The sequence below is a fragment of the Aricia agestis genome, chromosome 6, assembly GCF_905147365.1.
Source record: "Aricia agestis chromosome 6, ilAriAges1.1, whole genome shotgun sequence".
Taxonomy (NCBI): Eukaryota; Metazoa; Arthropoda; class Insecta; order Lepidoptera; family Lycaenidae; genus Aricia; species Aricia agestis.
Window position 1 is genome coordinate 17,271,900 of NC_056411.1, and position 13,745 is coordinate 17,285,644.

The 13,745-nt window shown below is 38.9% G+C and overlaps 1 protein-coding gene across 1 annotated transcript in view; it reads left to right on the forward strand.

Annotated features, from left to right (window-relative positions):
- Positions 1 to 13,519, forward strand: part of LOC121728133 (ras-like protein family member 10B) — a 28,096-nt gene extending 14,577 nt beyond the window's left edge. Inside the window, exons 2-3 of the mRNA XM_042116247.1 lie at positions 1,242 to 1,387; positions 12,670 to 13,519. Of these exons, the coding sequence (XP_041972181.1) occupies positions 1,242 to 1,387; positions 12,670 to 13,293 (770 nt within the window). The 3' untranslated portion in view covers positions 13,294 to 13,519. The remainder of the gene's footprint in view (positions 1 to 1,241; positions 1,388 to 12,669) is intronic.
- The last annotated feature ends 226 nt before the right edge of the window (positions 13,520 to 13,745 follow it).

The following is a 13,745-nucleotide window of genomic DNA, read 5'->3' on the forward strand; positions in this document are numbered from 1 at the left end:
CCGAAAGCTCACCTGACGTCGTTTCAGATATTCTAGGTCTTGTCGATCTTATAACCTTTAATAGCGCGATTAAAAATTGTGTGCGCTATTTCGTCCACTAAAATATTAACTTCTTATACCATCATTTTTCATCCGGGCTACACATCCTTTTAAAAACCAATTCTTACATTCTCGAACGTCAAAGTGTCTCAGGATTTAAATATTTTATATCTTTACTGTAAAATATATTTTATTCTCAAAGCAATAAATCACACAAAGCTTTGCCGGCAAACTCAATAATGCCCTTGACGTCACAAAGGCTCGGAATTGTATTAAAATACACCCAAATATTTGCTGGGGAATAGTTTTATTTGGACGGGGAAATGTACTTGAATAATAATATTTACCACATACTAGATTATAGTGGAAAATTCTCCTAAAATTATAAATACAAAAGCGCGTCTGTCTGTCTGTTACCTCTTCACGTACAAACCGCTGAACCGATTTTGCTGAAATTTGGCATGGAGATACTTTGAGTCCCGGGAAAGGACACAGGATACTTTTTGTCCCGAAAAATGTACGGTTCCCGCGCGATAAACTAATTTGGGCGCAACGGAGTTGCGGGCGTCATCTAGTACTCCATAAAAGTTGTTTATAATTCGGTCTTTTTGTGTATAGCTTTAATCCAATTTTATTAATTTAATCCAACTTATTGAACGGAAAATTTTTAATGAATATTTTATGTGAAAACATGAATTTAGATCTCCTTATTTTGCTTTAGTAGAATATTTGTTTGAAAGCTCTTATGAATTATTTATCAAAGGCCTGATAGACGTACGAACTTCAAGCACGCGGGTTTTAAGTTCGCGAACTTGCCGACGCGACGGCCCGCGTGCGTACGGGCCTCTGGATCACGTATCTCGCGTAGCTTTTGTAGCCCTGCTACGAAATAAACTTTCGTAGCGCACGTAGCACTTTCGTAGATCTATGCCGTAGCGGCGCGGGGCGGCGTAGACAAAGCGAACACACAGTCGAGTTCAGTTCGAGTCGTATTCTTAAAAGAGAATACGGATCATAATATTATACATGTCTAAAGCTTAAACTGATTTAATGTTTAAAAATGTATGATCAAATAGCAGAAGCCACATTTTCGTAGCTTTTGATTATTATTATCTTTGGAAAGCCTGCTTCTCTCTCTTCTTTCTATAGTTTCTGACTATTACTTTACCTTGGAACCTGTCTAACCTCTCGTCCTCTTCCAGAGCTGGACCTGGACTACCTGGAGCGCGGGGGCGCCAGCTCGCTGACGGTGGGCGCCCCCAGTGTGGAGCCCAGCCCCGACAGCCTCGACCTCATCAAGGTCGTGCTGCTCGGCGCTCCGGCTGTCGGCAAGACGAGTATTATACAGGTAACTAAACCTTGCTGTTATAGCATTAGCACCATACATCAGATCCGAATGAGATCTGTCTCCGTTAGGCTGTATTTCTACCAGAGATGCTGCATGCTGCTAGACGCCCCAGCTGTCGACAAGACAGGTAACTCGCCCTTGCTCTTATAGCATTAGCACCATACATCAGATCCGAATGCGATCTGATAGGCTGCAATTCTACCAGAGCGCGCGCGGCGCCCCAGCTGTCGGCAAGACAAGACGGGTAACCTTACCCTTACCTTTACCTTTATTGTTGAAACTTACGAGACCTTTCAGACAAAACTGTGTCTAAGCTGTTCAGGAAAACATACATGAATTTTTCGGGATAATTGCTTCTGTGTAAGTAGTAATGTAAATAATTACGCCCTGGTTTATTATAACTAGCTGTTTGACCGAGCTTTGCTCGGTATTCGATAAAACACGAATAAAATGACATTTTCTAAAAATGATTCCTAGCTAGATCGATTTATCGCCCCCGAAACCCCCTATATACCAAATTTCATGAAAATCGTTTGAGCCGATTCCGAGATTCCAATTATATATATATATATATACAAGAATTGCTCATTTAAAGATATAAGATTAGTAAGGAATAAGGTTCGTTCTGTAGGTTTATCATAATATCATATTATGACAAACCTACAGAACGAACCGAACATTGGGGTCTATGGTCGGTGTGGATTCGACTCGATTATTTCAAATTCACTTACAAATTCTCGCAGCTTATGTGCAAAAGATGCTGGTAGCATTGTATGTATCCTTTGCACGCTTGTATGTTTTACGACGGCCTCATTTGAGAATCAGCTGTTTCACTCATCTCTGTCGATGTCGGTCATGTATAATTTATTATAGTAGAACATAAAATATTTTATGATAAATTATTATTATTATCGCTTGTGTCATTGAGAGAGCTGTTTACCATTTTGTAAAATATTTACCAAAACTTTTAAAAAATATAATATGCAACAAGGATTACTAAACTTGTACAATGTACAGCATTGAAAGCGACTTAGTCTTCCTATTTACACACCATTTGAGATACTTTAATTTTACCATTAGAAAGACTGAAATGTTCCTTGAGTAGTATTATCCATTGAACCGTTTCCAATCTCGATTCTCGGCACGGTCTCTAGATGTCTCGAGTTCTCGAGTATTGCCGAGTCGGGTACAATCGTGCTCATCCGATTCATAAGTGCTTCGAGACAAATCCGATTCGAATTCAAAAATAGAAATAAGAGCCGGCATGTTACTTGGAATTTCCTTATTATTTTGTAGCTTGGAAGTCGTAATTTAGATTAATGTTGCTTGAATTTCTTAATGTAGCTCATTGTGTCTCGTTTTCTTCATTCGTTTCTAAAAATTGTAAATATTGTAAATGCGTGGACTTTTTTTAAAAATAAATATACGTGGGAGAGCCACGCTTCGGCACGAATAGGCCGGCTCGACCGGAGAAATACCATGTTCTCACAGAAAACGGGCGTGAAACAGCGCTTGTGCTGTGTTTCGCCGAGTGAGTGAGTTTACCGGAGGCCCAATCCCCTATCCTATTCCCTTCCCTACCCTCCCCTATTCCTTTCCCATCCCTACCCTCCCCTATTACCCTATTCCCTCTTAAAAGGCCGGCAACGCACCTGCAGCTCTTCTAAAGCTGCGAGTGTCCATGGGCGACGGAAGTTGCTTTCCATCAGGTGACCCATTTTCTCGTTTGCCCCCTTATTTCATAAAAAAAATAATATAATTTTAGCTCTAACAAACTTTTTGAGACTGGTACTCGTTACGCTTAAACCGCCTCACCTATTTTGATGTATTTTATACATATTATATTATCTGCTTTGAGTCCCGTTAAAGAACATGGGGAAGGTTTTATCTCTAAAAATGTATGAATTATGCGTCATAAATGAATTTCTGTTTAATGAATTTGCGAACAAATTCTAAACAGTCCATAAATTACTATTCTTTACTAAAATATTAATTTAGCATATTGTATATTATACTATAACTCTCAGAACAATAACCATTACAATAAGTCATACTTCTCGCCCGAAAAAATAGAAAAACATAATATAATCACACCAAATCATATCACGATTCAATATAACGATCCACACGTGATGTCGTAAGTGTTAACTTTGTGTTAATATTCCGCCACCGATTCTGATAATCGTATAAAGGGGAAAGAGGGTTTAGGAAAGGACTAAACCCTTATAAATAAATATTAACAATAGTGTCCATGGAATAACGATTAAGGCAACATTCGTATAATTATTTGAGTGCTTTGTTATTATATTCACCGTAAAAGTCCCATTTTATATTATGCCATTTGCAGAGAAAAGTATTTTTGTGCACTGTTTTCTAAAAATAATAATTTACCTCAAATAAAGTCTAAAATAGACAGAGATTAAAATAATGTAAAGGCGAATGTGTTTGTTTGTATTATCTTTTACATATTATTTTTCTTATCTTTTCACACAAAAATTGCTTTACGGATTTTGATAAAAGCATTATAGAATGTTTACTATCTGAATTAAGAAATTGACTCCTTTTCATCCTAAAAAACAGTGTGGCCGTGGAATACTGTAATAGTTTGGTGTTTTCCTCATCGCAAAAGCTAAATAATATTTCCCTCAGACCTTTGGGTCGTTTGTACTCTATTTATAAAAAGGTTATATTCTTTAGCTTCATAGTTTCTGGACATAAATCACTTTAACAAGCGGTTGTAGTTAACTAATTTTATCGCGTGTTTCTCACCAACGCGACGTTTACCCAACTCACCACTTATAGCCCGAAAGTATTCGAGGCTCGCTCCATAACTTTTAAGAGTTAGCAAACAATAAAAGTTAGTAAACGCCTGTTAACCTGCTAGGCCTCGTTGTGGGTATATTAGACCCCATCACACAAAAATGCATAAATAAGAAAACAGAGTTTTTTCAGAGATTTATGGGGTTCTCATAAATATTTTGGCATATTTTCTGCTTTATGAAGAAACATTTTTTCGTATTTCACAAATAAAGTTACTACGCAAGAGTCATAAATTTCAAGATGGCGTTACGCATACTTTATTACGGTGTATGATATTTACGACGTCGGATGTTTTGTTTCTCTTTGAATAATTCATCTGAAGCGAAGAGCGTGAAATTAAATATTTTCCATTTTTAAAGCTCGTCCAAAAGGAATGGCGTAGGATGAGCGCTAATCTAAAATGGTCCCAGCATAAAGGACAATAATAAGACGTGCGAAAATAATAATTCTAATCACGAAAACGACTGGACGGTGGTGCGTTATAAAAACCGGCAGAATAAGAAGTTTGAAACTAAATTAGGCAGTGCTAAACTTGATCATAGTGTAAACAATTTTAAAGCTGCTGATACAAAAGTGCCGTTGTTTATATCGAACGTGCATTGTGATGTGATGGAGCAGGATATAAATGAGTATGTACAGAAGAAAACCGGTGAGTCAGTTTCTGTCATAAAAATAAAGATAAAAAATCTCAGAAAGTACAATGCCTTTAAAATTTATGTAAACAAGTACAAAGTTAGCATGTTTCTAGACGATCAATTGTGGCCCGCTGGAGTAACATTTAGACGATTTATTAATTTTAAGTCATTTAGTAGTGAGGCACAGGAAAATAAGTTAAAAAATGGATAGTTCACGGCTAAATAGATGTATCTTAGCAAGCTATAACTGTAAATCTATTAAGAGGATTCCACACCGCCCTTTTTTCCATACAAACGTTGTCCCCTGTTTCCTCCCTGGATAATGCTAGTAGAGTTATAATTTTTTTCCTGAATATCTACGGCCACTAATACAGTGTCCCTATGTTTTCTTTTTTTCATAATTTAATTATTAAATAAGATATGAACGTTCAAAAACCCAAAAAAATGGCCAGATTTTCCGCTGTGTTCAAACGTCCAGAAAACAGATTTGGCTAGATTATACAAAAAAAGCAAAACATAGGAACACAGATCAAGCCTTTTTTTAATCTTTAATGAAAAAAGTACTTAAATCGGTTAAGTTTTGGAGAAGGAATCAGGGGACAACGAATCGTTGATTTTCTGGATTTTCTGCAGTTGTCTCTATCGCGTTCTGCGGTATCGGCTTGAGGTAAGGGAGACAGCTATAGATATTACACGTACTTTTTTTTCATTTCTCTAGCCCCTGTTGTATCCTCTTAAGAGGTCAATGGAGGGTGTAAAAATGCTATGCGACACAGCTGATATAATAGCACTACAGGAGACCTGGCTATTGCCGCACGAGCTTTCGTTATTAAATACGATCGACGACAACTTCTGCGCCACTGGCACTTCTGCGGTGGATACCTCGGCGGGCCTGCTTATCGGGAGGCCATATGGAGGTGTGGCCCTATTATGGAAAAAGAGTGCATTTCAGTCAGTGTCAGTGATAAAGTGTGACAATGTTCGTACTGTGGCAATAAAAGTAACAGTGGGCCATAGATCTTCTGTAATATTTAGTTTATATATGCCCACTAATTGTATTGAAAATTTACCTTTGTTTACTGAATGTTTAAGCAATATTCAATCTGTTATAGAAATTGAAAAGAACTGTGGGACCGAGGCATTTTACATTCTGGGCGACTTTAATGCGCATCCCAATGAATTATTTTATAATGAATTATTAAATTTTTGTACTGATAATCAGTTGTATTGTGCTGATATAGATTTTCTAGGACTGCAATCTGGTAGTTTTACTTTTCGTAGTGATGCGCACGGATGTGTAAGGTGGTTAGACCATTGCATCGTTACCCAGTCAGCAAGGGCAACAGTTAATAATATATTGGTAAAGTACGATGTTTTTTGGTCTGACCACTTCCCGCTTATGATAGAATGCAACATAAATAAGCTGAACGAAAAAATTCAGTCGTCTTTTAAAAATGAGTATGCTAACATTATTTGGGGGGAAAGGCAGCCAAACCAAGTTCGTAAATATAATGAAATATGTCACTCAATGCTCCGTGACATTAATTACCCTGCAGAGTTAAAACAATGCAGTGGCATATCATGTAAAAATACTGATCATCATATAGTTATAGATATATTGTATAATGATATTGTAAATGCTTTGTCGGTTGCAGCTAAACAGAGCTATACTGTTAAAAAGCGTAAAAATAAACATGTAGCCGGCTGGAACAAGTATGTAGCCGGCGCTCATAGGGAAGCTAGAATTAAGTTTCAGAGATGGGTGTTAGCAGGAAAACCAACTAGTGGTTTAATATATGAAGAAATGGTGAGGACGCGTAAAATTTTTAAGTCGAAATTAAAATGGTGTCAAAATAGACAAGAGCAATTAAAAATGGACATGCTGGCAACTAATCATTCTGCAAAAGATTTTAGAGCTTTCTGGAAAAATACGAATAAATTAAATGCCAAATCAAGTTTCCCTGTAAGCGTCGACGGTATTGAGGATCATAAAATGATTTCTGATTTATTTAGAAATCATTTTAATGTTAAGTCACCCCTGGGAACTCATCGTTGTAATGGGAGTGATGTTGACACCATTATGACCGGATCACAGTGTACATTATTCACTGCCAAAAGCATAAATAAGGTTATAAAAAGAATGCAAAGAGGAAAATCGCCCGGTCATGATGGTCTCAGCATCGAACATTTTAAATTTGCTGGAGTGCATTTGCCAAGAGTTCTGGCCATGCTATTTAATTTATGCCTGTGTCACTCATATCTGCCAGATCTTCTAATGCGTACCGTAGTCGTGCCGATAGCTAAAAATAAAACGGGAGACTCGTCCGACAAAACTAACTATCGGCCTATCTCACTCGCCACTATAACAGCTAAGGTGCTCGATAGTCTATTGAACGGTACTCTTGAACAATTTATTCGTTTGCACGATGCGCAGTTCGGGTTTAGGGCAGGTCTGTCCACTGAAACAGCTATATTGAACCTGAAACACACAGTCACCTACTACACAAAGAGAAAGACGCCAGTATACGCCTGTTTTTTGGACCTGTCCAAGGCATTTGACCTTGTACACTATAATCTCCTGTGGAAGAAGCTGGAAAGAGCAGGTGTACCCCCTGAAACTATTTCTCTTCTAAGGTACTGGTACTCAAATCAGACCAACCAGGTGAGATGGGCCGGTACTCTATCAGACGAGTACAAACTTGAATGTGGCGTGAGACAAGGTGGATTGAGTTCTCCAATCCTGTTCAATCTCTATGTCAACCAGCTTATAGAGCGACTCAGCAGCACACATGTTGGATGCTTCATAGATGGCATTAGTATGAACAATATTAGTTATGCAGATGATATGGTGCTGCTGAGTCCCTCGATAGGTGGCTTGAGGAAACTCCTGCACATATGTGAGTCATACGCGGAGGAACACGGTCTTAAATATAATTCAAAAAAGAGTGAATTGCTGATTTTCAAAGCAGGAAAGAATTATCCTGAACGTGTTCCTTTAGTGTATCTGAATGGAGTTGCCTTAGAGCGGGTACAAAATTTTAAATATCTGGGTCATATTGTGACCGATGACCTCAGGGATGACGAGGACATGGAGAGGGAACGTAGAGCGTTAGCGGTTCGAGGTAATATGCTCGCCCGTAGGTTTACTCGTTGTGCAACTCGGGTTAAGATTATATTGTTTAAAGCTTATTGCCAGTCTTTTTATTCGAGTGCCCTATGGGTTGGGTATAGGAATCAAACCTGTGACGCTCTGCGCGTCCAGTACAACAATACTTTCAGAATGCTGCTGGGGCTACCGCGGCGCTGTAGCGCTTCTGGTATGTTTGCCTCTGCGCGTACCGACTGTTTTAAAGCGGTAATACGCAAAAAAACAGCTTCACTTTTCCAACGTCTACGAAAATCAAACAACAGCATTCTGAAAGTAATTGCAGATAGATTTGACTGTTCTATCCAAGAACATTGGATAAGGATAGTAATAGGAGTAATTTAAGTTAAGGAAAATTATTACTAACATCACTAACATAATATTTAGTATGTTTTATAAGCATTTGTTATTATTTATTATTATAATTTTGTAACTAACACACTAACACTACTATGGGCACATTGTTTTGTCTGAAATAAATGTTTTTCATTCATTCATTCATTCATAAATATTTATCCCTTAACAATAACATTCTGTATTCTACTATTTTTACTAATTATGTGAATTTTTAACAAATAGGACGAACGGTTTTGATATATTAAATCTTCATTAGATTTGACTCTTTTTCGATAAGAATCATCATCAGATAATGATCATTTCTCAAAAATGAGAATTATAACGCGACACTATAGACGCGACGCCAATATTATGTTATAAGCAATAATTTCTTGGAGCGGGGAACGGAAGGGCGCAGCCCTGCATAGTAGTCAAACCTTACTCGAAAACTGAATGTGTTGTTTTGGTGATAATAATTTCCTTGAGATATTCACATTCAAGCAATCACTTAGTATTTTCTTAAAACAGGAGAAAAAAACGCAACACTAACCACGCGAAGCCGTTTTGTTTTAAGCAACCAATTCTTTGCGGGGGGAAGGGGCGGGGGGGCAAAGCATAGTAATCAAACCTCACTCAAAAACTGAATGTGTTGTTTTCCTTGAGATATTCACTTAGTATTTTCTTTGGTATCGAAATAAAAATTTGGCAATGAAGTGCCGGCAATGGCTATAAAATAGTAATTTTTGTCCCAAAAAAGGTCCTGCCGCTCGAATTTTAAGAGCCTAGTACTGTCAAATTTTGAAAAATAAAACAATCGAGTCAAAAAAGTGAATCGTGTTTTTGGTTAGCTAAATACCAGATAAATATGATTAAATAAATCTCAATTTCATTTAAGTCAATCCTCTTCCGGGATCGTAATACTAGAAAACACAGCAAAATTTGAGAGCCTGCTCTTAATCCATATTCCGTAGACCGTAATATTTCCTTTCATAAAACACCATGAAAATGTTTTATTATGTAAATAGCCCCTAAAATGCACTCAAGGGTACTATTTGCTACGGCGCTGGAGGGTTAAATAAGTTGGCGCGGTATTCGGCCGTGGCCGGTTACTCTGCGCCATTTTCACTTACAGCTTCATTTAGGAAACGTTAACTACTTGTGGTACACCCTAAAGGCTTTACCCGAACTTTTTCTATACTAATATTTAAAAGGTTTGTTTGTCTGCAGTCTGCGTCGAATATACTGATTTTGATAAAAACATAATACAGAGTAGTAAAATGAACTAGTCTGTCTGCTTTTCATCGCATCCCAACTCCCACAAGATTTTGCTTTAATGCGAATCACATTGTGAAATGTGAATGCATCTTTTATTGACCGCTCTAGGGACTACGACTATTAGAAGTCACGTTCGTAGGAACGTGAGTTCTAATAGTCGTAGTCGTAGTCTCTCGATACCGATTCTAATGGAACATCTTCTTCTAGCTAGGAAAAAATCTCATGCTTCTTTTAGCTAGGAGAAAAAATTTTGCTTAAATTGCACAATAGCAGAAAAGTACGCGTTATTCGTTAAGTACAACAGAAAAGTTTGCGCTAAATTATTAAGTCTAAAAGATAGAGCTTTCCTCGTAGTTAAAAATTCAAGAAATATGAGATAGGTAAGGTTTATACGTGGGAGAGCCATGCTTCAGCACGAATGGGCCCGCTCGACCGGAGAAATACTACGTTCTCACAGAAAATCGGCGTGAAACAGCGCTTGCGCTGTGTTTCGCCGAGTGAGTGAGTTTACCGGAGGCCCAATCCCCTACCCTATTCCCTTCCCTACCCTCCCCTATTCCCTTCTCTTCCCTTCCCTACCCTCCCCTATTACCCTATTCCCTCTTAAAAGGCCGGCAATGCACCTGCAGCTCTTCTGATGCTGCGAGTGTCCATGGGCGACGGAAGTTGCTTTCCATCAAGTGACCCGTTTGCTCGTTTGCCCGCTTATTTCATATAAAAAAATGAGATGTGTGATAAATCTATTCACCCACATAAAAAATGAACTAGCATCACCACCACTGAAATAACCTAGCTTCAAAAAACACAACCTTTCTCTTCATAAGCGGGTAGAAATCAATAAGTTATTATAACTCTATTATCTGCTGCCTCGACTGGCTGAGGTGCGGTCGGCTTCAGATAGTTTATAATGAAGTTTGCCGCCCCAGCCCCCTAGGCATTCGGAAAACGGACGACACAGTTATGACAAGTGGATTATTGCGGAAGATATTAATCCATACTGATTTTATAAATGCGAAAGTTTGTCTGTCTGTCTGTTACCTATTCACGACCAAACCGCTTTTGCTGTTTGCTTGTTCGCAATGGACATTGGAGATACTTTGAGTCCCAGGAAAGGACATAGGATACTTTTCATCCCGAAAAATGTACGGTTCCCGCGCGATAAACTAATTTTGGCACAACGGACTGGCATCATCTAGAAATACATGAGTCTTTATGGACATTAATCAAATTCTCGAGTGTGTTACTGTAGGCCTACCACGAAACCGTTTTGAGACTCAAACAATCGGACGAGAAAGCCGCGTCCTGCTCTAACAACGTCATTCCACGTTTGTTAGAGTAGGATGCGGCATTCTCGTTCGATTGTTTGAGTCTCAAAACCATTTCGTGGTACGAGCCCAGAGTCGAATAATCGAGAATTGAAAGGATTTTAGTAAAAACGGCTCTGGAAAAGTCTTATCAGCCTCGGTTCAAGAATTTAACTCCATCTATATAATAGCAAGTTAAAAAGTAGAGTACTCTTTTACCCGATGGCTCCACCGTGGGAGAGCCATGCTTCGGAACAATGGGCCGGCTCGACCGGAGAAATACCACGTTCTCACAGAAAACTGGCATGAAACAGCGCTTGCGCTGTGTTTCGTCGAGTGAGTGAATTTACCGGAGGCCCAATCCCCTACCCTATTCAGGGGAATTAGAAAACAAAGGGAATAGGGGAGGGTAGAGAGGGCTCTACCCTCCCCTATTCCCTTCCCGTCCCTACCCTCCCCTATTCCCTTCCCTTCCTTACTATATTAACCTATTCCCTCTTAAAAGGTCGGCAACGCACTTGCAGCTCTTCTGATGCTGCGAGTGTCCATGGGCGACGGAAGTTGCTTTCCATCAGGTGACCCGATTTCTCGTTTGCCCCCTTATTTCATAAAAAAAAAAAACTGGAAAAGCTATTACAATATCTAAAGGGAGCGTCGTACTTTTTCGGGCTTTAGATTTGCTCATTTATTTATTTAACATTTATTGCACACAAGAAACTATTTACATAAAAATTTACATAGAAAGACGACACAATTCATTGTCTACTTTACTTCAAATTTTACTCATTGTCTACTTTAGTCAACACTGAGCAAATCTAACTGAACTGCACAAGTCTTAAGCCTAAACTTCAACCTTATAAATTTTTATTATATTATCTTGTTAGTAGCATTTGCGTGAAGAAGTAATAAAAATACACACCCAAAAACATTTGCCTTTTGAATATTACTGTGATATGTTCAGAGATTCATAACTGAAAGACCATTTTAAGATCATAAAGGGATTTAATTGAAAGCTGATGCTTCAACCATAAAGCGAAGTCGTAAACCATAATTACTTGACACCGGGTACTTCACGAGGTCGTTACGACATTTTACGACGTATCAGACATATTGCCAGTTAACAGTTTATAATTGGCATATGAAATTGGAACTGCGAATTTCGATAATTTGGAACTGCTATGGAGAATAATTTTGGCTACAAATTCGGATTGAATTTAGATTCAAATAACATTTTGTATTACCATAGTATATTAACATCCTGAATGAACACAGGGACACTGTATATTGCATGTGCATAATGTATATTAAGCTAACAACTCAACGGCTCTCTTGGGATAGATTATATTATGCGCTACAAGCTCTATACGTTGATGACAAATAAGACGAACATAAAGGCTACTCTTTACGTTGCCTCATGTCAGATAGCCTTATGTCGCCATGATTACGCAAGCTGTATAAAATATGCTCAACCAACGTCGATCATGGACAAATAAATGAAATGAAAATGAAAATGAAACGCTCATGTTTCTGTTTTCTATTCATCGGATATAAAATGATAACTTTCATGCATTGAACCGTTTAAATATCTAGCGACCCACTGTCATAAACACGTAGGGAAATGAAAATTATACTGACCCGAGTATTATCAATTGATAACCGACTAAGATACACCTTTTTTGTGCATTTGATGGAACCATTATTAGGCTCAGCCATCCATAGCATATTTCTGTGATATTTCGACGATATTAACAAAATATTATTTTACAGCAATTCGTGTGGAGCGACTTCTCGGAGGAGTACGTGCCGACGGACCGGAAGCACACCTTCTACCCCTCCGTTATCATCAACGAGCACCTTTACGAGGTGAAGATAACGGACGTGCCCGTCATACCCTACTTCCCCATCAACTCCTACTACGAGTGGGCGCACTACCGGTTCTACGGGCTGCGGAACGCAACAGCGTATATCCTCGTCTTCGATCTATCCAACGTCGAAACCTTCCAATACATCAGAGCGCTACGAGAGCAGATGGTAGAGAGTCGAGACATGAGGAACGTTCCAGTGCTAGTGGTTGGGAACAAGCAGGATCTTCTCTGCAGCAACGTACCCTCAGGAACGACGGGGCTGCAGCAGCTAGCCATGGCGGAAAGCGCGTGCGTCGATTCGCGCGAAAAGAGACGGAACATAGTGAACCTAGTGCGCAAACATTGGAAGTGCGGTTACGTGGAGTGTTCAGCGAAATACAACTGGCGGGTCATAGCGGTGTTCAAAGAGCTGATGGAGATGATAGATGCCCTGGAGTGGACGTCAGCGGGGAGGGGTTTAGACCCAGTTCCAGAGTTTTCGATAGGGGGAGGGCCGTCAGAGAACAGCCGCTGTGCGATTGCTTAGCACCTTTCTAACATCAAGATGGTGTTTCGGTCGCTCAGCTTGCCGCTGGCCCGCATGTTCGACAAATAAAAGACTTGATAACGTGTTCATTGTTTTTGGTGATAAGCTTCATAGTCCGAACTGTTGTATCATCAGAGAAATTGATTCATAGGCAGCTATGGCGGATTTATTTAGACCACGAATTGACTTGGCATGTCTGTGTCGTCTTGTCGTGGTCTGTAGGTTGGACTTGACGTACTCCGACCAAATTATGGTCTCCTGCCATCTGCCTGTGCATAAATTTTGAATAGTACATTTTTAATCGACTTCCAAAAGGATTTTCTAGGTTCTGATGTATAATAATTTTTCTATAAGTACACATTTTCTGCAATATACTACTTTGTTCTGCCAATTTCAAAATCAAACTGTTACATTGTACTAAATACACTGGTTACATCATATGCGCTTGCAAT